This window comes from Desmodus rotundus, chromosome 9 (genome assembly GCF_022682495.2).
Source record: "Desmodus rotundus isolate HL8 chromosome 9, HLdesRot8A.1, whole genome shotgun sequence".
Taxonomy (NCBI): Eukaryota; Metazoa; Chordata; class Mammalia; order Chiroptera; family Phyllostomidae; genus Desmodus; species Desmodus rotundus.
Genome location: NC_071395.1, coordinates 71,791,360 through 71,818,809, shown reverse-complemented (window position 1 = coordinate 71,818,809; position 27,450 = coordinate 71,791,360). Strand labels below are relative to the sequence as shown.

General features: G+C 43.0%; 1 protein-coding gene across 4 annotated transcripts in view; it reads left to right on the top strand.

Annotated features, from left to right (window-relative positions):
• Positions 1 to 1,963: 1,963 nt before the first annotated feature.
• Positions 1,964 to 27,450, top strand: part of DNAH2 (dynein axonemal heavy chain 2) — a 104,687-nt gene continuing 79,200 nt past the window's right edge. For 3 of the 4 annotated variants that reach the window (XM_071219303.1, XM_071219302.1, XM_045198904.2), the window contains exons 1-14: positions 1,964 to 2,024; positions 3,641 to 3,808; positions 7,930 to 7,991; positions 10,644 to 10,814; positions 18,904 to 19,132; positions 19,669 to 19,779; positions 19,936 to 20,174; positions 21,132 to 21,323; positions 22,071 to 22,228; positions 22,694 to 22,781; positions 23,123 to 23,328; positions 23,790 to 23,919; positions 24,193 to 24,375; positions 26,439 to 26,653. In XM_071219303.1, coding sequence (XP_071075404.1) covers positions 3,655 to 3,808; positions 7,930 to 7,991; positions 10,644 to 10,814; positions 18,904 to 19,132; positions 19,669 to 19,779; positions 19,936 to 20,174; positions 21,132 to 21,323; positions 22,071 to 22,228; positions 22,694 to 22,781; positions 23,123 to 23,328; positions 23,790 to 23,919; positions 24,193 to 24,375; positions 26,439 to 26,653 — 2,138 coding nt within the window. In that variant the 5' untranslated portion in view covers positions 1,964 to 2,024; positions 3,641 to 3,654. Of the gene's footprint in view, positions 2,025 to 3,077; positions 3,158 to 3,640; positions 3,809 to 7,929; positions 7,992 to 10,643; positions 10,815 to 18,903; positions 19,133 to 19,668; positions 19,780 to 19,935; positions 20,175 to 21,131; positions 21,324 to 22,070; positions 22,229 to 22,693; positions 22,782 to 23,122; positions 23,329 to 23,789; positions 23,920 to 24,192; positions 24,376 to 26,438; positions 26,654 to 27,450 lie in introns of all 4 variants that reach the window. The other variant, XM_045198903.2, reaches the window with a different exon arrangement.

The window sequence follows — 27,450 nt, the reverse complement described above, 5'->3', positions numbered from 1 at the left end:
CTTGCTACCCAGGATGTTTCTCAGCTGTCCCCTAGAGCCCCTGGGGAGACCCCCATCACAGCTGTGGTTGGCCCCACTTCATCCCTTCCCCCTATCTCCACCTCTGTTGATGAGCTTCAGCAGCGTTTAATCGGATTGAACAGTAATTAGCAAAGCGAGATGTTTGATTACCTGTTTAGCATAATGTAGAGGGCTGAGATCCCTAGGCACAACCAAGTTGGAGTCAGAAGAGAAATGAAGTCTACACAACATTGCTTACCGTCAGGGAGCCATGAGCCCGGACTATAAGACACCCTACCCCAGGCCTTCCCCCAAATCTTCACTCCTTTGGGGCTTCTCCCTGGGGGATTTAACCAATCATGTTAACTCTCTCTGCCACCCACTGCCTATCTGATTAGAGGATCACCCACTGAACCTTGCTTGCTGGGCAGCTGGTTTTGGAGTGTGGCAGGACCCCTCTTTTAATCCTTGCTCTCAATAACAGGAGTTTGGGCTGGGCAGTAGGTCACAAAGCAGAGCCCAGAGACCCACCTTAAAAATAATGGTTGGGGGGTGCCAAGGACAGGGTCTGTTAGTTCTGGAAATAAAGATAGGGTGGGTGGGATGGTGAGGTCAGGGTTGGGATGGGTGTGGGTTAATCCACTGGCTCTTCAGGAGTACCAGAGACTGCCATTCCTCTCAGGGCCAGACTGTTATAATGAGACCTGTCAGATGTGAACACCCACCAGGGAACATGCACCTCAGCTTCCCTCTCCTCTTCCAGAAAAAAAAAAAAGTTATCAATTTAGCTCCTCATGGAAATGCAATCAGTGGGCTCGCTGCTGGCTTTGTCTTAATTAGGCACTATTTTTTTAAAAAACGATTTTATTTATTTACTTTTAGAGAGAGGGTAAGGGAGGGAGAAAGAGAGGGAGAAAAACATTCAGTTGCCTCTCACATCCCCCCAACTGGGGACCTGAACGGCAACCCAGGCATGTGCCCTGACTGGGTCTGGAACCACCCACCTTTCAGTTCGCAGGCTGGCGCTCAGTCCACTGAGCCACACCAGCCAGAGGTTAATTAGGAACTACTGATGGAAATAGGGAGGGTGCCCTCCCATCCTCCTGGGTGGCTTCCTCTCGGTATCTCCTAGGTCTCCCTGAAGCTTCTTCCAGCCTCAGGTACAACTTCGTCTTCCAGGCACCTTTTCCTGCGGCCCCGGCCCGCAGCGCCCCCTAGCAGCGGTTGAGGGTTGCCACTCCTCTAACACCTCTCTCCTCTCGCCTCCCCAGGGCTCAACCTTTGTTCTTCTGGAAAGCCGTGCGCCTCCACGGCCAGGTCACCCTCCCGGGGAGTCCCCGCCTCCCGTTACCCCCCAAATGAGCGACGCTTTCTAAAGCCAATCCTCAGATTCCAAAAATTCCAGTTCCGTTCTTCCCTCCCTTTCCTTGACTCACGCTGTCGGGCGAGCCTAGACCCCAGTCCGAACTAAGAAGGGGGAGCGAGCGGGAGGGCAGGGGTGCTCCAGCCCCGGTTTTTCCTCCGTACCCAGCTGCAGCCACGGTTGCCTCGAAATCCTGGAGCCCCTTCTAGAGCGCCAATGAACCTCTCAGGCGGAACCCCGGGCGCCATCTGCTGGATTCGTTTGGGATGGAGCCCTGAGGACCCGAGCGCGGGGCAGGCGCTTGGTTGCCTCCTGCTTTTTTAGTGTCCTGCGGGAGGGTAGCTCATTGTTTTCAGCCCCACCCATTTTAGCTCCAACCTCAGACCAAGCCCCACGCACCCTCCAGCTTGCCAGATTTAGTGGTTTCCCTCGCACCCAAACCTCACACCCTCAGACCCGAGCCCAGTAGGGCAACCGAGCGGGGCCTCACTGCGCCTGCGCGGAGGAGGCTGGCTCCAGCGGCTCGCCGCAGCTCCTCGCCCCTCCCCGCCCAGGGTTTCCATGGCGACGCGTGCCCGCGCGAGTCTGAGAGGGCAGAGCGGGGCTACTTGTTAACTGGAGTGGCCCGTCAGTCGGCCTAGGAGAGGGTCGGCGTCGTGAGGTGTGTGTCGGGGGCAGACGGCGGGGGGTGTAAAAGGAATGCTAGGTGAAGTAGGAAGTTGCGGGGAGAGGGGCGGTGGTGAGGGGGTAGGACGGACAGTTGTAGGGAGGGAGGAAGGGGCAGTTGTGGGCTAGGGAAGAGCAAAGGGCAGTTAGGGGAAGGAAGGAGCAATTGTGAGGGCAGTTGTGAGGGGAGGAAGGGGCAGTTGTGGGAAGAGGGGAGAGAAGGGGCAATTGGGGTTGAGATGAAGAAGCGGGGACAGTTGTGTGAGGAAGCTATTTTGAGAGAAAATTTGCCCACTGGTAGTCAGTTTGAGAGGGCCACTTCCCTACGGTATTTAATTTAATTCTGAGTAATAGAATGAGTCCCAGGCCAGTAGAACGGCTCCTCCTGGGGTCTGCCATGTGACCGTGGGGTGAGCCCCACGGGGAGGGGGCGGGCACCTTTGCCAGCGGAATGCTCCTGAGGCTCCAGCTGGAGGCAGGAGCACAGCCTGACGCTTCTCTGGAGACCAGTGGGGGAAGCCGGGCTGCTATAGTTGGTTTTATTGATGTGTTGGCCTAACAGAACGTTTCTCCTTGGAGCAAAGTACAAATCCTTCCGGTTTGAAACTCATAACCAATGATCAATGCCTGCGGCAGCCTGTGGGGTGAGGAAGGAAACCCGCGAGCGGCTGTCGGCAGATAGCCGTGTGGAGAGGGCATGCCCAGCGAATTAGACATTGACCTTGGGATCCTGACCGCCCGCCAGAGATGCCCCTGTTTCCGGCCATCCTGTTTCCTGAGAGAGGCACAACTGTGGTCTTCCTCATTCCCCCATTTTCTTCTCCCCAGGCACAATTTGAAATTCAGTGTTGGGTGACTTTTGTCCTTCCTACTTCCAATTTGTACTCAGGGCATTTGGAGTCAAATGATCTTGGTTTTCATTATCAGTCAGCACAGAGTTACTCAGCCAACTATACTGAGACCTTTTCAGTACACATAAAACAGGGTTCCTAACACTCAGGAATGAAAAGCTAAGACATGTTGCAAATGTGTTCTTTCCTTATTGAAGGACGTGGCAGGCTTTCGTGTGAGCTGGAGGAGCATTTCCCCACTTTCACCCCTTCTAGGGGTAACTTAGGAGGAAAAGAGGTACTTAGGAAAAATCACATTTTTTTTCTTCATTGACTTGACACAGTGGCAAAGGGTAGGGAACCTGGGGCCAGTCTTCCCTTCCCTGGGCCTTCTCTCACTCAACCATGCCTCTGAGGGGTTCAGCTTTGTGTATATTTTCCTGATTACCTTACATTCTCATACCTCTGGGCAGACATAGGGGTTCCTAAAACCTCACTGATGGGCTGTCTGTTGGACCACCATCTTTAACTTTCATATTCCTAATGCCCTGAGGGATGACTTTGATTTTTAACCCATGCTCTGAAGAAAGTGGGATATCCTAGGGAAAGGAGTGAGGACTGCAAGACCCCTGTGATTAATGGAGCAGGGCGTGGATACCCCCAGATAGGATCTTATCTGGGGTTCTCAATTAATTTGTGAATTCAAAAGGGACTTTGAGTCTCAGGGGCTTAGGTTGAGGTGGATTTGGCTGTGGACTCCCTGCATCCTGTGTGCCTGCAGGTTTTGGCTACGCGATGTCCAGCAAACCTGAGAAGAAGCAGAAAGCGAGTGGCTGGGGGAACATCCGCAAGCAAGCTGCTCAGGGTGCTCCAGCTGCACAGGTTGGGGATGCCACCCTGCCTGCCAGTGAGCCCAAGCTGGAGCCGGAGCCTCTCAAGGAGGAGTCTGGTGGGTACATGCTTCCAGGGCCTCAGAGAGAGAGAGTGTTTGTATTTCAGGAGGGCCTTAGGGCTGGGGAGCAGGTTCTGTTGCTTTTGGGTAAGAAGCAGGGGTGTCAGCAAAATCTCAGGCCTGACACGGGGTCCCTTTTTTTGTGTTTTCTTTCTGGAGAGCCTTAAGCCTGTTCATTATATCTTAAAAATTTTCTCCAGTGTACTGAGAGCTCACCAGCCAATCCTTTATTTTAGCCTCTTCCTCCTTATTCAAGTGTTCATGGTTGTTCCTACCCCAGTGGAGAGGGTTTGAACTCTTCCCTTTTCCCATTTTCACCCTGGGTGGCAAAACAAATAATGTTTTTCTCCCATTAAGCCCATCACCATGGAGACTCAGTCTGCTTTGCCACCCTTTGAATCTTAAGCCTGACTGATGCTTTCTCCCATCTGTTTGAGGCTCTTGTATTTCCATCCTCATTTGGCAGGGCCTTGGTAGACTAAGGAGGTTCAGGTTCAGAGCCACAGGAAAAGAAGCATGAGGTCTAGACAGAGAGAAAAGAGTTTAAAGAGGCTGCCTTTTGTGGCTTTGATCTGAGGATTCCTTCCCTGTAGATGAGCTGGTACCAATAGGGTTGGAAGGCTTTTGGTAATTGTTGCTATCACTGGGCTGTTCCTTAGAGCACCGGCCAGTGTAGATGTGACTGGAAGCTAAGTATATCCTCCTCTTTTACCTGGGGCCTCTTTTCTTTTCTTTTCTTTTCTTTTCTTTTCTTTTATTTTTTCTTTCTTTTCTCTCTCCCTCCCTTCCTTCCTTCTTTCCTCCCTCTCCCTCCCTCCCTCCCTCTCTTCCTTCCATCCTTCCTTCCTTCTTTCCTCTCTCCCCCTCCCTCTCTCCTTTCCTCCTTCCCTTCCTTCCTTCCTACCTAGAGAGAGGGGAAGGGAGGGAGAAAGAGAGGGAGAAAAACGTCATTGCGCTAGAGAAATATCAGTCAGTTGCCCCAAACCAGGGACCTGGCCTGCAACCCAGGCATGTGCCCTGTTTGGTAATCAAACTGGGGACCTTTCTGTTTGCAGGATAACATCCAATCCACTGAACCACACTAGTCAGGGCTACCTGGGGCTTCTTTTCATTGCTAACAGTCAAGATGGAGAGAAATAGCATTCCCTTTTCACGTTAAAGGTTGAGAGATTAAGCATGGTCATGGGAGAAAGGTCCAGGGTACATGGGGCCTTGCCCTAGGATCCAGACATGAGAAATGTGCACATTTTTTTCTTCTGAGATCTCTTGAAAGTAGTTTGAAATGAGACTGGCTCCAGAAGCTGGGTACCTAGAATAGGCTGATGGAGGAAAGAAAGCATTTATGTTCAATTTGGAGAATCCTCTGAGGTAGAAAGAGAAGGAACTTTTAAATGAAAGCTCTGCCCACCAAATACCAAGGATCTCTGACTATCTTGGCTCTAAACCTTTTTAGTGTTTGGTGTGAAGCTTTCCAGCTGATTTGTAACCCTGATAGAGAAGTGTTCAGAGAAGACTTGGGCCTCCGAGGCAGTCCTGAAATGAACATTAATCCCCATAATCTTTGAAGCTGGTCAGGGATTGAGGCCTGTCCCACTAGAGATAGAGGGGGTCTGCTATGGTCTGAATGTCTGTGTTCCTCTGAAACTCATATGCTGAAATCCTCATGGCCATGTGTAGGTACTACTAGGTGGGCCTTTTGGAGGTGCTTAAATAACAAGGGTGGCGCTGTTATGAATGAGACTAGAGCCTTATAAAAGGGGGCAAGAGATCCCTTGCCCCCTTCCTGCTGTGTGAGGACACAATGAGAATTCTGTGACTGGGAAGAGGGCCCTTACTCGACCCTGCTGGCACCCTAACCTAGGACTTCAGCCTCCAGAGCTGTGAGAAATAAATTTCTGCTGTTTATAAGCCACGTAGTCTGTGGTATTTTGCTGGACAGGCTAAGACAGGGCTGAAAATACTTCTTGGAAAAAGGTGAGCAAACACCCTTTTGAGGTCTATGTTGACATCCTTTGCTTTCTTAAGTGCTCCTCGTTAAGAAAACAAGAAGTAATACTGGTTCCTAATCCCATATTTGTAATTTTAAAAAGCCCTAAGAACTAAAAGTTTTTTTCCCCCAAAGTTTGGCATCCAAACTTACTTGGTAGTAAAACATAACCTAAACTGATATGAAGGTATTTATAGTTTATTTAAGTCACTTGGTATACATTTTCATGTTTTACTGCAGAAATACTACTAATATTAAAAGTTCGCCCTGGCCCCGTGGCTTGGTTGGTTGCAGTGTCATCCCATGCAGCAAAGGTTTGCAGGTTTGATTCCCGGTCAGGGCACATACCTAGTTGTGGGTTCGATCCCTGGTTGGGGTGTATACGGGAAGCAACCAATTGATATTTCTTTCTTTCTCTCCCTTCTCTCTCTAAAATTAATAAACATATCCTCTGGTGAGGATTTTCAAAAAAGTTTGTGAAGTGCCGTTCTAGAGCCCTCTGGGGGGGGGGACTATAATATATTACATACCATAATATATTACAGTTCTAAATTGTGAAATATACTTGACCTCAAGGGTTTTGGATAAAGGATTCTTGACTTATATTTCAGGCAAATCAGAAAAAATATAGAGAGTAATATAATGAACACCCATGTACCCATCAGCCAATGTAAGAGTAAATAGTATTAGATGCAAGGAAATCCCTCTGTTTGCTCCTGCCCCCAAATCCCTTCCCTCTTTCTCCAGAGGTCACCACTATCCTGAGTTGGTGTTTATCACTCTCAAGCTTGTTTTTTAAAATTACTGTGAGTACCCACAAACATTATATACTAGTATCGTATTGCATGATTTAGACTTTATATAAAGTCTAAAGACAAAACCAGTTTACTCTTAAGATCATCTCAGTTTCCTTCCCCTGGCCTAGTTCTTGTGTGAAATCTTGAATGCCCTCAGTTTTCTCAAGCGTAAGAAGTGGGTTACCTGTCCCATTTACCAGAAAGCTCCTGGAATCATCTACCTCGCCTTTTTCATTATTTTCATTCTTGGCCTCTGTGCCTCACTCCCCTCCTAGTTTTTCTTTCTGGAAGTCAGAGTGTTCTGTTTCCTGAAGTCTTTTGGTTCCATCTCATTATTCTTTTCCCCCTTTGACTCATGGGAGATGAGAAACTCACCAATTTATAAACCCAGTGTCCTCTGTGAGCGACAGATCAGGAGGTACATCTGGGCCAGGGGAGATCAGGTGAGAAACGCCCTCCTGGGCTGTAAGGCGGTTCCAGAGTGAGTGTGGCAGGAGTACCCAGCAGCATGATCGTTTGGAGAGGGGCCAATTTCTGTGGACCCCAACTTCTCCAGGTGGGAAGAGGACTGCGGAAGAATGGAAGGCCAGAAGCTCGATGCCTAGAATAACCTTAGTACTGACTGCACTTACTCCCCTGTCTCTCCTGCCCCTCCAGCCCCAGTTAAATTTTTTAAAGAAAATTGAGATATAATTCACTTATGTAAAATTCATCCCTTTAAAGAGAACGATTCAATAATTTTTGGTATATTCACAAAGTTGTCAACCATCACCACTATCTAATTTTTGAGGATTTTCATTCTACTCGCTATAAGCCACTTCAAGCTTGAGAAATTACTACCAGAGGACCCCTATGTCTTTACTTCTAAGTTGCATCAGAACCTAGCTTTTTAGCTGTCACTCCCTATGACCCTTTCCGCTAGACCCTGGTAACCACTAATTACTTTCTCTCTCTAAGGGTTGCCTATTATGGACATTTCATATGGAATTGGATTTATACAATATGTGGTCTTTTGTGACTGGCTTCTTTCACTTAACCTAGTGTTTTCAAGGTTTATCCATGGTATAGCATTGTATCCTTCATCCGTTTTGTGGTTGAGTAATATTTCACCACGATTTGTTTATCCATTCATCTGTTGATGGACACTTGGGTTGTTTCCGCCTTTTGGCTGCTGTGAACAGTGCTGTTAAGAACATTGGCATGCAAATGTCTGTTTGAGTACCTGCTTCCAAACCTGTTGCGTATATACCTAGAAGTGGAGTTGCTGGGTCATATGATGGTTGTGTTTAACTTTTTAAAGAATGCCTTCATTTTTGAATTTTTATTCTTTCCAGAGCCAGCATTGGAGGAATCCGAAGTACAAAAAGAAAATTTACAGGAGCTTGAGGTGGATGTGGTAAGTTTGGGTTCTCCTTGAGACAAATATTCCTTTCCAACCAAAGGTAAATCAAAAGGTTAGTTGTGGTATAATGTGTAAAGAATCTCTTCACTCTGTCACTTCCTTCTCTTTACTCTACTGGTAGCCTACTTATCACAAATCTAGTTCACTTATCACAACTCTGGGACAGGTAAAGGGCAAAATTATCCATGCCCCCCCCCAGAAGAAGAGTATTTTAAGTGAGGAACAGGTCTCTCAGCTGTCCCTTCCTTGTCTCCCCACCTTGGGTAAAACGTTGACAAGCTTTATCAAATGTATGGGCAAACATCTGAACAAGGTGAAAAGCTGGGAGGTATTGTCCTAATGGGATACTACTTTTTCAGACATTGTCTCCCTCCCTTTCTTCCAGTTTTCTCCTTTGACAGGAGAATTTACAGAAACCACTTCAAGCACTTTTAGAAGTTGGCATTTTTAGAAAGTGACCCTTACACCTTTATCTCCAAGTTGCATTAGAGCCTAGCCATACCCATAGACACTGGGGTTAGAAGAATGGAGTGGTGACCTTGACATTTTTTTAAAGTGAAAGAAAAGTAATAACTACTCATTAGAGAAAACATGGGAAGGGACTGACACGTGAAACAAAGAAAGGGGGAAGAAAAGTCATAGTGTTGCTAGCTAAACTCATTCAATGTTAATACTTCGGTACATGTCTTTTCTTTCTGTGTATAAGTCTGAAAGTTTAAAAAATAGCCTAACTGTACCACGTATTATAATTCTTGTTAAGCTTTTTTAAAAACATTTCATCATTCTTTATGTTATCATAATACCATATTTTTGGACCATAAGACGCACCTAGGTTTTAGAGGAGGAAAATAGGAAAAAAAATTTTGAAGCAAAAAATGTGATAAAATATTTAATAACATCCTTTAAAGCAGAAATCCTGTAGCAAGCCAGGTAGGCTACATTTGGACTATAAGACGCATCCCCATTTCCCTCCCAAATTTGGAGGTGGGGGGGAGTACATCTTATAGTTCGAAAATTACGGTATACTTTTTTTGTAAGCACCACTTTTAATGGCAGTAAAGTGCTCAATTAGTTATATATACCCTAGTTAAATCATGACTCTTGGATATTTTGCCATTTCTAATTTTTGCTCTCATAATAATACTGCGATGAATATTGTAATTAAAAGTGGCACATTTTGGAACACTTAATATTTCCTTTAGATTCCTGTATATGGACTTACTGAATCAAGGAGTAAAGAACATTTCTAATGATTTTAATATGTAATGCCAAGCTGTTTTCCAAATGAATCACACTTTTTGCCCTCACACTAGCAACAAACCCTTTCCAGGCCTGGGTATTATCAATTAATAATTGGTTGGGTATTATCCAGGCTGGGTATTAGCAAGGATTTAAAAAAATATATTTTTAAGATTTTATTTATTTTTAGAGGAGAAGGGAGGGAGGAGAGAGGGAGAGAAACATCAATGTGTGGTTGCCTTTTGTGCACCCCCCACGGGGAACCTGGCTCATAACCCAGGCATGTGCCCTGACTGGGAAGTGAAACAGCAACCCTTTGGTTTGCAGGCCGGTGCTCAATCCACTGAACCACACCAGCCAGGGCTAGTGAGGATTTAAAAAAAATTATAGGCAATAAATTATGTGTCTTTGCTATTTTTATGTGTATTTCTTTGATTTCAACTGAAATTGAGCATTTTTTTCATATTTTTCTTTTTTATGACATGACATGTCAGTGTATGTCCTTTTGCTTATTTATTTATTGGAGTCTTAGTGTTTTTCTCATTGGTTCACTTTTGTTTTAATATAGGAAAGATTTTAGATCATAGTCTAAGTTTTCTTGACCTGGAAACTTTATTTTTTTATTCAAAAATTAAAAAAATATGTTTATTGATTTTTGAGAGAGAGAGAGAGAGAGAACATCGATGTGAGAGAGAAAAATTGCTTGTCTCTCACATATGTCCCGACCAGGGATTGAACCTGCAACTTAGTCAGGTGCCATGGCTGGGATTTGAACCCCCAATCTTTTGATGTATGGGATGATGCTCCAACCAACTGAGCCACACCAGCCAGGGACTGACCCAAAAGCTTTAAATAAAAGAGATTTCTTTTCCCACTGGGAGAAGGACAAGGTGGCTTCTCAAGTTCACTGACCTATATCTTTATATCTTTTAGTTTCCTTAATTTATTTAGTAGAGTTCTACAGCTTAATTTTTTCCTAGCTATCAGTTACAATATATGTTCCATCTAATTGATTTGTTCTTTGGTGCTTTCTTTTCCCCTCACTTCTTCCTTATTGCTATGCCCATTGACTTTTACCCAATATTTCATACGTATTTCAGTATCTTGGGGAGGCTGCTACATCAATTGCTCTTTGTACCCTTATCAAAAAGCCTTGTCATCTTCTTCTAATCGCTTGATTTAGGCTAATATCCTACATGTTCCCTTAATTTAGTTTGATTTGGAGGTTAAGGGTTGCTTAACAATACATATTTACAACCACAGGCATAAATGAAATATCTTGGGAAGAAAATATCCCAAGGAAGGATAACCTTCCTTGAATCACATGTCTTCACATGTGATTGTGGATGGAGAAATGACTCATCCTAACAGCTGTACCTTTTTTGGATCTCTGTTCTCCTTCTGTAGAAGCCCCTTTTCCTGTCCCGAGCTATGCTGACAGGACTAGCAGATGCCAAATGGACAGAGGAGCATGATACCATTCTGGAACATTTTGCCCAGGACCCATCAGAGCCCATTCTCACCATTTTCATCGACCCCTGTTCAGGGCTGAAGCTAGATTTGGGCATGCCTGTACAGGTGGGTACTCCACTTTCCCGACTCCAAGGTGGTCTTCCAGGGAGCTGAGGGTTCTGTGTATCCCTGTCATCTTCTAGGCTTGTCTCCTGTGCCCAAGGTCTGCCGAGCCTCACAGCGTGGCAGACACTCTTCTTGGCAGCAGGACACAGAGAGGCATAAAGCAGGCTTTTGCTTTTGATGATCTTGTGGTCTAATGGGGAAGACAGAGATAAAAAGTACAATATATTATAATGTATAATAAAGCTTTATAGGAGCTTTATGGGAGGAGCTAAGGTAGCCAAGGGAATGCAGGCAAGGCTTGGTGATGGAAGTGATATTTAAGTTGGGGATGGAGGCTAAGTAGGATTTCATCGAGGCTGGATAAGAGCTATTTAAGTAAAGAATACTTTATGTGCAAAGAAAAGAGGAGTTGTGGAAAATGATACTGAAAAAGTGGGTTGGGGTCAGCTTGTGAAGGGCCTTGTATGTTATGCAAAGGATTTGGCCTCATCCTGGCTGGGTAGCTCAGTTGTTGGTTGGAGCATCGCCCCTATATGCCTATATGCCAAGGTTGCTGGTTTGATCCCCTGGTCAGGGCACATGCAGGAGTCAACCAATGAATATATGGATAGGTGGAACACCAAATTGACATTTATTTCTCTCTCTCTCTCTCTCCGTCTTCCTCTCTCTCTAAAAAATTAATAAATAGCCCTGGCCAGTGTGGCTCAGTTGGTTGGAGTGTTGTCTGGTGAGCCAAAAGGTCATAGGTTCAATTCCCAGTCAGGGCATATGCCTGAGTTGTGGGTTTGGTCTCACTCAAGGGTGTGCAGGAGGTGACCAACGTTTCTCTCCCTCTATGTCTCTCCCTCCATTCTCCTATCTCTAAAATCAATGAGCAGATCCTTGGGTAAGGATTAAAATATAAAAAAGAATAAAGGGAATTACATGGAGGAAAGTTCTCCATAAAATTCACGATTAAAAAAATCAATAAAAAAAATAAAGAATTTGATCTCTATCCCCGAGGGAAATATTGCAGGCTTTCATGAATTAGATAGATAAGTATTTCAACAAGGGGGAGAATACGTTAGTGAAGGGTAAACCACGGGTAGGGAGATAGTTAAAAGACGTATAGAAAAATGTTAGCGGTAGAATCTGCACCGTAGGTTTACAGGTCAATATTGTAAAATTCTTTTAACTTTGTTGTATGTTTGAAAATTTTGAAATAAAATGTTGGAAAAGAAAAAGGCTACTGCTTTGCTTCTATTGCCAGTACCTATACAAAAATTGCAGTGATAATGAAGATGAGCATGGTCCCGTGCAATGCACCATTTGTGAAACATTTTATACTAAGTGCAAAAACAGGCTATGGATTTTTCTTGTATATTGGCAATAATCAGCTACAAAAAATCATGAAAAAAGATTTTTTTCACTAAAGGGACAAATATTTGCAAAATATGTGTAGGATTTATATGAAAGAAAACAACCTTGCTGCAGGCCATGAGAGAAGATTTGAATAAATGGTGAGCCATACCCTGTTTCTGGGTGGCAATCGCAGTATTAAGATTATTCCATCTAAAAAATGTACCATTTTAATGCAACTCCAGTCAAAGCACCACAGTCCCTAGATACCTTGTGTAAACTGTAAAGGATCTTAATATATATCCAAATGATGCATGAAGAAAGCAAAAAAAAAAAAAAATGGTGAAGGAAAGTAATGGAGGAGACGTGTGAATATGCAAATCTTTTCTTAAACTACAGTAATTACAAACTGTCGGACTGGGGCGGCAATATACATTAAATAAGCAATTGCAAAGAAACATAGAGTGTACAAAGCCATGTATGCAAGCATTTTCTATACAAATGGCATTTAAAATCTGTGGGGAAAGAGGAATTATTCAGTGAACAGAATTGGGAAACATGAAAAACAACATTTTTCCTTAAAAGATCTATTTAGTCCTGGCTGGTGTAGCTCGTTGGATTGACCACGGGCCTGTGAACCAAAAGGTTGCCTGGTTGATTCCCAGTCAGGGCACACGCCTGGGTTGTGGGCCAGGTCCCCAGTGGGAAGTATGTGAGAGGCAACCACACACTGATGTTTCTCTCCCTCTCTTTCTCCCTCCCTTCCCCTCTCTAAAAATAAATAAATAAAATCTTTTTAAAAAAAGATCTATTAGCTGAAGGGAGTGGGAAATCAAGAGATGTTGGTCAAACGGTACAAAGTTCCTGACACCAAAAGTGAAGGCAACGAAAATAAAAGTAAACAAGTTGGAACTACATTAAACTGAAAATCTTCTGCACAGCAAAGGGAACCAACAAAATGAAAAGAAAACCTAAGGAATGGGAGAAAATCTTTGTAAATCATAAATCCAATAAGAGATTATTATCCCCCAAATATAAAGAACTCATACAACTCAACAGCAAAATGACAAATAATCTGACTAAGAAATAGGCAGAGGAATTGAAAAGATGTTTTCCCAAAGAGCTCGACATCACTCATCATCAGGGAAATGCAAATGAAGACCACAATGAGATATCACTTCACATCTTTTAGAATGGCTATTATCAAAGAGACAAGAGATAACAAACATTGGTGAGGACGTGAAAAAAAAGGGAACACTTGTTGGCAATGTAAATTGGTACAGCTCTATGGAAAATAGTATGGCTTTTCCTCAAAAATTTAAAAATAGAACTACCATATGATCCAGCAGTTCCTCTCTTGGGTATATATCTGAAGGGAGTGAAATCACTATCTTGAAGTGATATCTACACCCTCATGTTCATTGTAGCATTATCTACAATAGCCAAGACATGGAAACAACCGGAGTGTCCACTGACGGATGACAAACGGGTAAAGAAAATGCTTATATGTACATAAATAATATGTATATTATTGACAGAATGACAATCTGACTAAGAAATAGGATATTATTACAATAAAATATTATTCAACAATGAGAAAGAAAAAAATCCTGCCATTTGCAACAACACGGATGGACCCTGTTATGCTCGGTGAAATAAGTCAGACAAAGACAAACATTATTTGATCTCACTTACATGTGGGATCTAGGGGAAAAAACCCCAACTCATTGAAATAGATTACAGATTGATGACTGGCAGAGTCAGGGGGTCAGGGAACAGGGAAAAAGGGTGAAAATGGTCAAAAGGTACAAACTTCCAGGTTTAAGATAAGTAAGTTCTGGGGATGTAATGTGTATAGCTGGTGACTATAGGTAAAAATCCTGTATTGTATAGTTGAAAGTTGTTAAGTGAATAGATCTTAAACATTCTCATGATAAGGCAGTTTGTAACTATGTGAGGTGATGGATGCTCACTGAATTTTTAGTAATAATTTTGCAATAAATTCATATATCAAATCATTATGTTGTACACCTTAAACTAACAATATAATGTTATAGGTCGATTACATCACAGTAAAACTGGGGGGGATACACAGTTTCAAGATTTAATACACAGCATAGTAACTATGGTTAATAAAACTGTATTGTTACTTGAAATTTGCTAAGAGGGCAAATCTTAAGTGTTTTCACCACACACATACAAAAGAAGGAAGGAAGGAAGGAAAGAAGGGAATGATAACTATATGAGATGATAGACATGGTAATTAGCTTGATTTTGGCGATCATTTCACAATGTATACACATATCAAAACATCAAGTCTGAGCCCTGACTGGTGTGGCTCTGTGGATTGGGTATCCTGTGAACCAAAAGGTTTCTGGTTCGATTCCTAGTCAGGGCACATGCCTAGGTTGTGGGCCAGGTCCCCAACTGGGGTGTGTGTGAGAGGCAACTGATCCATGTTTCTCTTCCCTTCGTTCACCCTCCCTTCTCATAAGTAAATAAATAAATAAAATCTTTTAAAAAATCAAGTTTTACACCTTAAATATATACAATTTTTATTTATCAAATATGCCCCAATAAAGCTGAAAAAAAATCTACTTAGCATGCTAGAATACATTCTAAATAGGTCACATAGTTAATTATATTCTCCTGGGTTAAGATGGCCGATTGAAACTTCCTTAAAAAATTATCCTTGAATACTTGATAAGATGAACAAAAAGTAAAACCAGAAAAAAACACCCAAGAGTAAACAAACAAGGAAAAGAAGTAAAATCTCATCTAATAAACTTTAAAAGTGGTAGCCAGGGAAAGGTTTAGGCATTGAATTAAGGAAACCATACTCCCTTCAGAAATGGTGAACCCCAGTGAGAGGAGTGAAGTTTAGATGTAGGGCATTTAACAAAATCTGAAAAGAGAGCAAGAAGCCAGGTATTTCAACAAAGATTTTACATTGTTTTAAATTAGGCTCTACCACCTGCTTATCCCTTCATGCAATTCTTTTAGGCTAGAGAAAAGTAAATAAAACATAAAGCACTCAACCCTTTAACTTTGAAGGGGAAACAAACGGAGCTCTCACAGTGGGACATAAAGAAGTCACCCACAGTACATTACAGCAAAAAGAATAAATCGATAGAGCTGCTCGAGCCTGAGGAAAGAGAAGAGAAATTGCATGGCAACTGCAAGCATATGACATCAAGGGAAAAAACCAAAACAAAACAGAAACAACAAAGCATGCAAAAGAGGAAAACATAACAGAAGGAAATTCCTCACAAAAGCATCATGTTATAGTATGACTTAATAAGAGCACAAATCAATTTTTACAAAAGCAGAGGGATGAAATGATAAAACATGATAATGAGATAAAAGGGAGATACAGATTTTAGGAAATAAAGAAAGTAGCGTGTATCCTGGCTGGTGTGGCTTAGTGGACTGGGTGGCCTGCCAACCAAAGGGCGGCTGGTTTCGACTCCCAGTCAGGGCACATGCCTGGGTTGTGGGCCAGGTCCCCAGTGAGGGGCACGTGCCAGGCAAGCACACATTGATATTTCTCTCTCTTTCTCCTTCTTCCCTTCCCCTCTCTCTAAAAATAAATAAATAAAATCTTTAAAAAAAGAGAGGAGCATGTTACAAAACCTAGTGGGTTAGAAACAGTAAGGAACTGAATAGCTATCCCGGAAAACTTGCTTTGACATAGAAGAGAGGCTTGAGATAGCTACAGTGTATGCAGGAAAAAAAACCAATGACAACACAATAAGAAGTTAATAGATATGAACGACAGACACAGGTGATCTGATAGAGCCAACTAATCAAACAATGTAAATTTAATGATAAAATACAAAGAATTTCCCTGAACCCCAGAAGGAACTGAATCTGGAAAATGAAAAGATTCCTTATTCCACAAAGTTTGTTACATAATGTTGAATGTCAATATATATCTTAACTAAGCTACTAAAATTCAAGGAAATTATTTCTTTAGGAATATCACATTGTGGTATTCCTGCCAAGAATTTTTAACTTGAATCTAGTAATGAGAAAACAATCTGGTAAGTCCAAATTGAGGGACATTTTGGGAATAACTGGCCTGGACTATTAGAAATATCAATGATATGCAAGAAAGAAAAATACTGAGGAACTATGTGGAATTGAAGTTGGATAAGGAAACAGGGCCGTGTGTGATCCTGAATTGGATCCGGGGTGGGAAAAACCAGATGTGAATGACATTATTGGAACCACTGGGGAAAATTGAATATGGACTCCATATTTTATAAAGTGTTATATGTAGATGCATTTTTTAGTGTAATATTATAGTGTTAGGTATGTTGGAGAATATCCTTACTTCTAGGCCTAAATGGTGAAGTATTTAAGGTGTAGTATTATGATGTCTCTGTGGCTTCTAGATGAAGGATATATTGTTGTTCATTATAATTTTCTTGCAACTTTTTTATGGGTTGAAAATTTTTTCCAAACATTTTTTGTTTAAATAAAAATTTGGGAAAAAATTATTTAGGTTTCTAGTCCAAAAAAAAAACCCCAAAAACCTACCAAGGGGAAACATCAGGCTGCTCTCAGACTTCTCTGAGCACGCGGAAGATCACACCTCCAGGAAAGTTAGTGTGACCCAGGGTGTTACTTCCAGCCTAGATGGTCAAGTGTAAAGGCAAGACAGGCAGTCATTTGCAGTCTTGAAAGAACCCTACTTTAAATACGTCATCAACAAACATTCAGTTCATTAAGAAATGAACCAAGTAAAGAACTCAGGAATAAAGAATCTATGAACGTTCAATTCATTTAAATAAATAACTAATACTCTAAATAAGCATGCAAATTACGGTTATGCTATAGAATGTGAATGTCATCATCTTGGACAATGTAAAACTAATACTGTAACAAAAACTGGGACGTGGTGAGAGCGTGAGAGGGAGTGTGAGGATGTCAATGTTCTTCTCTCGCAGAGCAGTCAGTCAATAGCATTTAAAATAGAAAGGTGGTGAGAAAATAAACCTCTTAATATTTTTCACAATCTCTCTTATAACCTTAGAAAAAGTCTTTTAGGAAGAAATCTCTCTTACAGGTAAAGAAAAATTTATTTGAAGCTCATCAATTCCTTTATTATATTCACATTGTTAGGTTACATAAATTTAATGCTTTTAAAAGTAGCATGATTCTGGAACTGGAGAGCATTATGTTAAGTGAAATAGGCCAGACGGTGAGGGACAAATACCATATGATCTCACCTTTAACTGGAACATAATAAATAGAAGAAAAAAGGAAACAAAATATAACCAGACACGTTGAAGTTAAGAACAATCTAACAATGGGCAGGGGGGAGTGGGGAGGGGACAGTGAGGCGAGGGGATTACAGGAACTACTATAAAGGACACATGGACAAAATCAAGGGGGAGGGTGGAGGTGGGGGAGGGAGGGGGGTTCAGCTGGGGTGGGGTGGAGGGATGGGGAGAAAAGGCACACAACTGTAATTGAATAACAATAAAAAATTAAAATTAAAAAAAATAAACAAACCACTAGTTAAGAACAACAACAACAACAAAAAGTAGCATGATTCTATTTTGAAATAACTATTAATTTATTTTTCTGTATTATATATCTATAGAAAGATGTTTGGAATACTGTTTTTTCTAATGTAAACAGCATTGTCTGGGTACTAGAATTTCAGGTAACATTTTAATTGTATGCATTGTTTAAATTTCTGTATTGTTTCAGTTATTTATGATTAACAAATTATCTAACAAAAATAATAGTTGTTAAGCTTTTTGAAAAATAGACACTAAAATGTCAAAATTTAATTCTGGTAGTGGAAAGATGGGTAATTATTAATTTCTTATTTGTGCTTTATTTTCAGTTTGAAAAATTAAATTATGCCCTGGTAGGGTAGCTCAGTGGGTTAGAGCGTTGTCCCGACACGCCAAGATTGCAGGTTTGATCTCTGGTCAGGGCACATGCAAGAAACAGCCAATGAATGCATAAATAAGTGGAACAAATCATTGTTTCTCTCTCTCTCACTTCCTCTCTCTCTCTAAAATCTATTAAATTTTTTTTTATTTATTGTTGTTCAGTTACAGTTTTCCCACCTTTCTTCCCATTGCTCACCCCTACCAAAAAATTATGAAGAGTAGTTACAAAAACACTAAAGAAAACAAAGGTGAATCTGATGGGAATGAACTTTCTAAGCATGTTGAAGTCAGAAACTTCAAATTTAAAAAGTTTCAACTGCATGAAAGTTACAAATTTCTTAATGTAAACAACAAAAACTCACCATAAACAAAATCGAAGGATAAATGAAAAATTGGCAGAAAAGTGTAACTGTAATGGAGAATTCTAGACATTTGTCTCTTTCTTCTAGTCCTCCTTTCTGCTTTTCCTGTATCTGAAAGTGCTTTATTCATTCTACTCTTTTCATTCCATCCATCCATTTGTCCAACATTTATTGTGCATCTAATTATGTCCCAGTGTGCTAGGTTCTGGAGCCAAGTTGGACAAAATATACAGCCTCTACCCTCAAAGCATGCTCTCTGCATTTCCTCCCTATGTCCCTGGGGATGGACTCTCTTAATGTCTCTGAAAAGAACAGGGGGCACTTCATGACACTTGCTTTTGGAGAAGGATCAGGATGTGCTAAGGGAAAGTCACAGAGAACTTGGCCAGGCTTTCTTGGTTGGAACCTCAGTTTCCTTTGGGGATCATGGCTGGGACTGGTGACTGAACTCTGAACTACTTCCTGTCTTTCATGCAGACGCAGAACCAGATTGTGTACTTTATTCGCCAAGCACCGGTTCCCATCACTCCAGAAAACTTTGAGGCAATTGTACAGTTTGGGACAGTTCGGGGTTCCTACATCCCAGCCCTGCTTCGCCTCCTCAGTGGTGTCTTCGCCCCTCAGATCTTTACAAACACAAGCTGGCCTGAGAGCATTCGAAATCATTTTGCTTCTCATCTGCACAGGTTCTTGGCCTGCCTGACAGGTGAGCAGAAAGGCTTGAATGCCTAGTGTCCCACCAATAGTAGAGTTAATGAGGCAGGTAGGAGATTCATGCTGAGTATTTATGTGGCTTGGCACAGGGTAGGTATTTGGTATGTGTTTGCTGAAGGAGTGAAACGGGGTACAGAATTTGTCTTCCAATCCGGATACAGTTTTCTGCTGTAGAATGGTTGGCTAGACCTTCTCAAACTTTGAGTTGGAAATTTCAAAGAGTACATGTTGGGTAAGGGGAAATGCCGACAGTGTGGGGGCGGAGGGGAGTGCATGTATCATAGGAGAGAGTGTTGGGGGCACGGATCTTTGACTTTGTTTTATGACAACCTTTTATTGCACCTCAATGGGGTCTCCCTCTTGCCTTCTGTTATTTTTCCTCTTGATATCGAAAAAGAAATCAGTCAGTTACTCCTGCCTGCTCTCCTGAAATTCTTCTTGGGCCCCGGATCATCAGCCATGATTGAAACTGGGGTGACATAGACTCACTCTTGTCTGTGCAGTTCCATGGTCCTACTCTTTCCTTAGATACTCGGTACAAACTGGAGGGGCACACTGTTCTCTACATCCCCGCAGAGGCCATGATCATGAAGCCTGAGGTGGTGTTTAAGGACAAAGAGCTGGTGCAGCGGCTAGAGAGTGAGTGGCTGGCATTGCCAATGTGTCAGGGATCCTAGGGCAGAGGAGAGGGGGCAGCACAAGTGATGAGAAAGGAGTTGGGTTAGGGGGGCTCTGGAGGGGGCACAACTGGGAGCAGTGAAAAGAAATGAAGAGATTTTGTGTTCTCCCCTGAAGCCTCTATGATCCACTGGACCCGGCAGATAAAGGAGGTGCTCAGTGCCCAGGAGACTGTGGAGACAGGAGAAAATTTAGGTCCTTTAGAGGAGATTGAATTCTGGCGCAACCGATGCATGGACCTGTCTGGCATCAGCACACAGCTGGTGAAGGAGGGAGTGAAACACATTGAGTCCATCCTGCGTCTTGCCAAGTCATCCTACTTGGCACCCTTTATGAAACTGGCCCAGCAGATCCAGGTTTGTGAGTGGATCAAAGGATGGAGGCTTAGCAGAAAGTGGACAGTGCTTGGGACAATATAGGGTGCTAAGATGAGGGAGCCAATGTAATCATCAGCAGCACAGATAGGCCCACCCAGTGTTTGAAGTTGAACTGGTGGGAGAGTATAAAACTAGTAGAACACAAGGAAGTTCCCAAAGAGCTTGTAGTTTAGTAGGGAGACAGCTAGTTATGGCAATCAACAAATATACATTAAGTACCCTCTGTGAACCCAACCCCTACAATCCAGCTGAGAAACTAAGATTCACACAAAATAGACATGGGACTGAAGAGGAACCCATGTAGTTCAGCCAAAAGAGTTGTAAAATGAACACTTAAAAATAAATTTAATATAGTATGGCAAGCTGATTATGTAGGCTTTGGGACACAGAAGAACAATCTGTAGAATATGGAGACAGAAGTCTTCTCTCCCTAGGTGGAACTTTAAGCTAGGTGTTAAGGGAGTTGAGCCACAGCTAATGGAGAAGTCTGAAATCCTGGTTGAGAACAGGGCAGTGAAGGGGACTATAGTAAAAACTATGGGGATAAATGGAAGGCATGTCTGGTTTGTTGATCAATAGCTATTAAGTATCTACTTTGTGCAGAGTGCTGAGTTCAGCTGGAGGAACTAGAGGAATAGACAAAAAACACTGAATTTTGGGTAACTCTCAGTCTAGTGGGGGAGATGGGACTCACACATGAGAAAAGACATAAAAATACTTTTGTAGAAACTGGTAAATGAATAAAACTCATTATTGCAAACTCTAGTCCTGAGGGCTGCAGAGACCTGGAATGACTGGTACTAGGTAGGATTGGGTTAATGGGGAATGCTTCCCCTGGAGGCAGGTCAGGATGGGGTTCAGATCGATAAAAAGTGCTTGCTTTGAACCAATTCTTTCCAGTGGGTAAGTCAATTTCTGGTTTCTCTTTACTGTCAGGATGGTTCTTGTCAAGCACAGTCAAACCTGACTTTTTTGTCAATCCTGAAGGAACCGTACCAGGAATTAGCCTTAGTACAGCCTAAGGACATCTCTAGTAAGCTTCCCAAGCTGATTAGTCTCATCCGAATCATCTGGGTCAACTCTCCCTACTACAACACTCGGGAGAGACTGACCTCCCTCTTCCGAAAGGTATGCATCTGGAGAGAGTAGGACAGAGGGTTTCTACAGGATGGCTGCGTTGACAGGAATCAGACTTTGGGAAGAGGGTGGAATTCCCTTAAGAGAAGATCTGTGGTGAAAAGGCAGGGAGGAGCACCCTTTGCGTCACACAGAGGCCAAAGGCTTCTGCCTGCGTTGTCAACGTTAGTGATGCTCAGAGTTGTGGTCTGGGCTGCACATTTTGCTTCCATTTGGAAGTAGCCTAGGCGGGAAGAGGGGCTTTGAGAAGAGGAGCTGATGGAGCGCGTGGAGGGAGGCAGGAGGCAGTTCTGACTCAGAACTTGATCACCTCTGCCTTAGTCTCTCGCAATGCATTCTGCAGGAAGCTCAGCATTCCCAGGCTGAGCTTACAGGAGGGGAAGACCCTCTTCTTCTCCTTTCCAAAATGAAAATGGCAGTGGGGGTGAGGAAGATTTAGGAAGGAAAACTAGCTTTTGAGGAGCAGGACCTGGCACCTTTCAGTTGGAGTGACAGAGGCGAAGTGTGAGAGGATGCTGAATGCTGGCTGGGAAGAGCAGCTGTGAGGTGGGCTGGGGCAGGGAGGGAGGTGGCACCCAGAGGGGCTGCCCACCAGCAGTGGAGGACCTGGGCAAGATGGGTATCAGGAGTCAAATCAAGAAGTAGGTGGTTGAGATCTGAGGCACATCAGGGAGATTCCAAGAAGGGGATGGATGCAACTAAGGCCGTGAAATGAGACTGTTGGGACCCCTTCTGCAGATGAGCAATGAGATCATCCGCTTATGCTGCCATGCCATCTCCCTGGACCGAATCTTTGAAGGATATGTCAATTCTAGCAAGGAGGACCTACACGGCTGCATTTCCTGTTGTCATGCCTGGAAAGATCATTACTTGCAAGCTGTGCAGATGCATACCCAGTACGATGTGTCTCCTTCAACATTCTGTATATTCCCCCTTGTCATTCCTATAGAGGGTAGATTCTGACTCCTTTCATTTGCACTTATTTTGTTAAGCCTATGCATTATATTTTTCTAGACCTGGGAGTTTTTCTCTCTGGATGCAAATACTCTAGCCCCAACCCTAGGTTCTCCTCACTCTAATCATCTCTTCTCCCAGGAGTCCTTCCTGGTCTTTTCCTCCTTTTCTGGCTCTAAACCTGGAATTCCATCAGTGTGTAAACCTTCTCCTAGAACTGAGACACTTTGTCTCTTCTCTGGTTCTTCTTACCTCACCCTTCCTCTCTCAGGGTTCAGGAAAACTGCTTCTTGGGGTCTCATTTTCTAAGTATCCCCCTGAACCCACAATCCCAGTTCTAGATTTGCATAGGCAGATTGATATATAATGTTCTCGCTTTTTGACTTGGTCTCTTTCTCCTAATACAGGTTCTCCAGTCGGGGCTGGGTCCTAGACCAGACCAGCATATTTGCTCAGGTTGATGCTTTTGTGCAACGCTGCAAGGACCTTATTGAGGTGGGAAGACTATGAGGGTAGGAGAATCAAAGCTGACAGCAGATGCTCCAGAATTCCCATGCAGGATTTGGGGAGCTAGGGCAGAGGCTCAACATAGAACTTAATTTCTTTGGCTCCTCCTGCATCACTGCATGTCCTACCACCACCCCATCTTTTCGACTTTTGCCTGTTAGCACTGCCTTAGTCTCTCGCAATGCATTCTGCAGCAAAAATGCATCCCACTAGCCCCTTGCATCTTCTTGGTCCTTCCTAGGTTTTAGACATTTAAAGCTAAATCAAAGAGCCCAGGACTTACAAATTCAGAAAGGAATGCAGGAATTCTCATGCTGACTTCTTTTCAGGTATGTGACTGTCAGTACCATTTTGCCCGCTGGGAAGATGGCAAGCAAGGTCCCCTTCCTTGCTTCTTTGGTGCCCAGGGGCCTCAGATAACACGGAACTTGCTGGAGATTGAGGACATCTTTCATAAAAATCTGTACACGCTGCGAGCAGTTCGTGGGGGCATCCTGGATGTCAAGAACACCTCTTGGCATGAAGACTACAATCGGTGAGAAAACCACGGCTGACTCTGGGTAGAGAAGGGAAGGGAGGTCAGAGGAAACAAGAATAGGACGAGTAGCGAGAGTGTAAAAGGAAAACATGAAGGGGACAATCAGGGAAAGAGCAGGCAGGACAGAGCACAAGGAAGGAGGTGTCTCCTGGGATGAAGGGTTCCAGAGTTAGCCTTTCAGGGTTTGAATCCCAGTTTTGCCACATACTGGGTATGTGACCGGGCAAATTACTCTACCAGTGGGAGCCTCTGTTCCCTCATCTATGAAATAAGGTTAGTGACAGAACCTATCTCATTGCCTTGGTTTAAGGAATAAGTGGATTAATGCATGTAAAGCACTTAGTCTTTGCCTAGCATGTGGGAAGCTCTTAGTATATAACACAGGATTCTTACTCAGGGGATGTATTTGGGGGAAGGTGAACACACCCACATTTTAACATGCCTCTCTAATGATGCAGTTTCCGTGCTGGAGTCAAGGACCTGGAGGTGATGACTCAGAACTTGATCACCTCTGCCTTCGAGAAAGTTCGAGATGTAGAGCATGGAGTGCTGCTACTGGATACCTTCCACAGGCTTGCAGCCCGTGAGGTGCCGCTGTTCTGCCTGCTTCCTCCACCCCTAGCTCTCTTGCACTTTCCATCATTTCCTCTCGAGCTTTCCAAACACCAGCCTGCCTCCATTCATGCTCTTTCCCATGTCCTGAGTTGCCAGTGCCTCTTTTCTTCCCTCTGTTCCTCTGGTTTTCAGATTGCTAAAGAATGTGACTTCCACAGCACAAGGCGCAGCTTTCTTCTTGGATGAGTAACTAGAGGAATGTGCATCCCCAGGGCGTATTGTTGACTTCTCTCTCTTCTTCCTTAGGCTATCAAGCGAACATATGAGAAAAAGGCGGTGGATCTCTACATGCTATTTAATACTGAATTGGCCCTTGTGAACCGTGAACTGAACAAGAAATGGCTATACCTGGAGCCCTACAAGGCTCAGTATTCTGGACAGGCACACTGGGTGCGGATTCTACGGCGTCGCATCGACAGAGTCATGAATGTAAGTGCCTGGCCTTTCCTGAAACCTATCCTCAGTGAGATGGTAGAGTTTGCAGGCTGTGCCACATGCTGGGAGGGGCCTGACCCAGAGATTCCCTAGAGAATTTTCATGACAAGAGACTAAGTCTGCCCAGGGGAGTGGCAGATGCAGCTCTTCAGTAAGGCAGGCCAGGGCCTCGGATTTGCAGCAGTGGTGAGTCTGGGTGGTAGAACATGGGTGATTTTAGGCATTTCATATCAAGGTGGAGAGAAAGAATAGGGTCAGCATCTAAGAAGCTGGACCACCAGAAGAGTAAGTAATACAACTCCAAACTCCAGAGAACTGGACAGTTGAGGCCCTGATAGGGCCTGGTCTCCCTAGAAGAACAGGTACAAAGAAAGAGAAAAAAACACCCAAATTTTTTGGGAATGTAAGTCTAAAGCTACCTACCTGTTATCATCTAATTGGTCCTGGGAGAGAATAAGGCAGCCCACAGACAACTGGAAACTTCTTAAGAAGTGGTAAGCTAGGACTATGGTGAGGAAGGGCTCATAGTAGTTTTCAATCTTGTACCTGTTAAATCCTTCACCTTGAGTAATTTACTTTCTTTCCTCAATTTTTTCCCCTGAACTAAATCTCTGCTCCTATATATTTTGACTCCTTTTCTCATGGTGCCTTGGTTTCTTCCTCTCACTCTTCTCTTTAGCTTTGCCTTCCTTGTAAGGCAATGATTTTCAACTTTTTCATCTCATGGCACACATAAACTACTAAAATTATGCAGCACACACAAAAATATATTTTTTGATCTGACAAAAATATGTATAATTTTGATTCATTCACATTGGATGGCTGTTGTCATTTTTTAACTTGACAGTCTAAGGGAAAAGAGGTCAGTGCTCCTGACTAAGTGTCAGGTATTGCTTGTTTTAGAAATTCTTGAGGCACACCAGTGTGCCTGCCATGGTACACTGGTTGAAAAATCACTGCTCTAAGAACCTTCTTTAAAACATGATTTTATTTATTTATTTTTAGAGAGTGGGGAAGGGAGGGAGAGAGGGAGAGAAACATCAATGTGTGGTTGCCTCTCATGTGCCCCCTACTGGGGAACTGGCCTGCAACCCAGGCATGTGCCCTGACTGGGGAGAGAACCAGCAACACTTTAATTCTCAGGCCGGCACTCAATCCACTGAGCCACACCAGCCAGGTGCTCTAAGAATCTTAAAAGCGGCAAGAGAAAAGCAGTTAGTTACCTACAAGGGAGCTCTCATAAGAATGTTAGCTGATTTCTCAACAGAAACTTTGCAGGCCAGAGGGATTGGCAGGAAGTATTCAAAGTGATGAAAAACAAGGACCTACAACCAAGATTACTCTATCCAGAAAAGTTATCATGTAGAATCTAAGGACAGATAAAGAGCTCCCCAGACAAGAAAAAGCTAGAGGAGTTCATCACCACTAAACCAGTATTACATTAAGTGTTAAAGGGTCTTTTTTAAGAAGAAGAAGAAAAAAGAAAAAATGTGAACAACAAAATTGCAAAAACACATATTTATCAATAATTGAATTAAAAAAACAAAATAAACAAAGAAGCAGAACAGAAACAGACTCATAGAGAACATTTTGATGGTTGCCAGATGGGAGGGGGGTTGAAGGGATGGTGAAAAAGGTGAAGGGGTTAAGAAGTACAAGTTGGTTGTTATAGAATAGTTATGGGGATGTAAAGTACAGCACAGGGAATATAATCAATCATATTCTGATAACCATATATGGTGTCAGATACGAGATTTATGGGGACGACCACTTAGTAAGTTATATAATGTCTAATCACTGGGGTGAGTACCTGAAACTAATATAATACTGTATGTCAACTGTAATTGAAAAATAAAAAATAATTAAATGACAAAAATCCCTCAGCAGTGTTCTAAAAAAGAAAGAAAGAAAGAAAATTGGTGCTCTAAGCAGTCAAAATTAATCGCCATTGTGAGCCCTACACATATTGTTGGTGAACGTGTGTGTGGTCTCAGGGAGATGGTAACATGGAGGAACGTGGCATGCAGGCTCCTCTCATTTGTGTTCTTCCTCCTTAGTGTCTTTCTAGTGCTCATTTCTTGCCTCACATTGGGACTGGAGAGGAGAGTGTACATACCTATCAGCAGATGGTTCAGGCCATTGATGAACTGGTTCGGAAAACCTTCCAAGACTGGACATCGACTCTGGACAAGGACTGCATTCGGCGGCTGGATACGCCATTGTTACGAATCAGCCAGGAGAAGGCAGGGATGCTGGACATCAACTTTGACAAGTATAAGACCCAACCCCACTTGATCTCCATTTATCTGGCTCCTTCTACTTATTCTGTCTTTCATGCCATTCCCTTCCCCAACTGTCCCAAGAGTTTAACTCCCATCTTTTCGTTTTCTCTCCATTCTCTCTAACTCTCCCTTATACTGTAATATGTTTCCTATCACTTCTTAATTTTAATTTTATAGGTTATCATTAAAAAAAAAAAAAAGAACCCTCTCACTAACTTACTAAACCAGTGATGTAGGTGTCCTGCCACTAGATGGCCGTGATGGCTTAGCTAAAACCCCCAACCCGTGTGAGCCTCCCTGTGTGGGCTTTCCTGAGAACTGATGGGCTGTCAGAGTCTGCCTTCTCCTGTAGCTCTATAACATTTTCACATTACAATTATTTAAAATTTAACTAATTCATTTATTAGTTATTACAAATATATACTGAGTGCCTTCCATGTGCTAGGAACCAAGTTAGGCACAGGAAGTTTATACAATGGTAAAGTCCCTGCCTTCTGTTACTCTGTGAGTGAATACTTGTATCTACTCTTGGAGCGGTGCTTCCTTTCCATATAAGATGCAGAAGGGAAAAATAAAGAAGGAGCTATGTAAGGCATCTGTCTACAGAGATTACAAACCTTCTGGTGACAGCTTTTTCCTGATCGGAAGGAAATAACTTTTTACTTGATTGGTTTTGGCTCCCTCATGTCATCAGCTAGACACTAAAATAAGAGCTGTTTCTCACGCTTCCAGGCTGTTGCTACTAGCATTGGCTTTAACTCATAGAATGTCTTTATTTGTTGGGCAA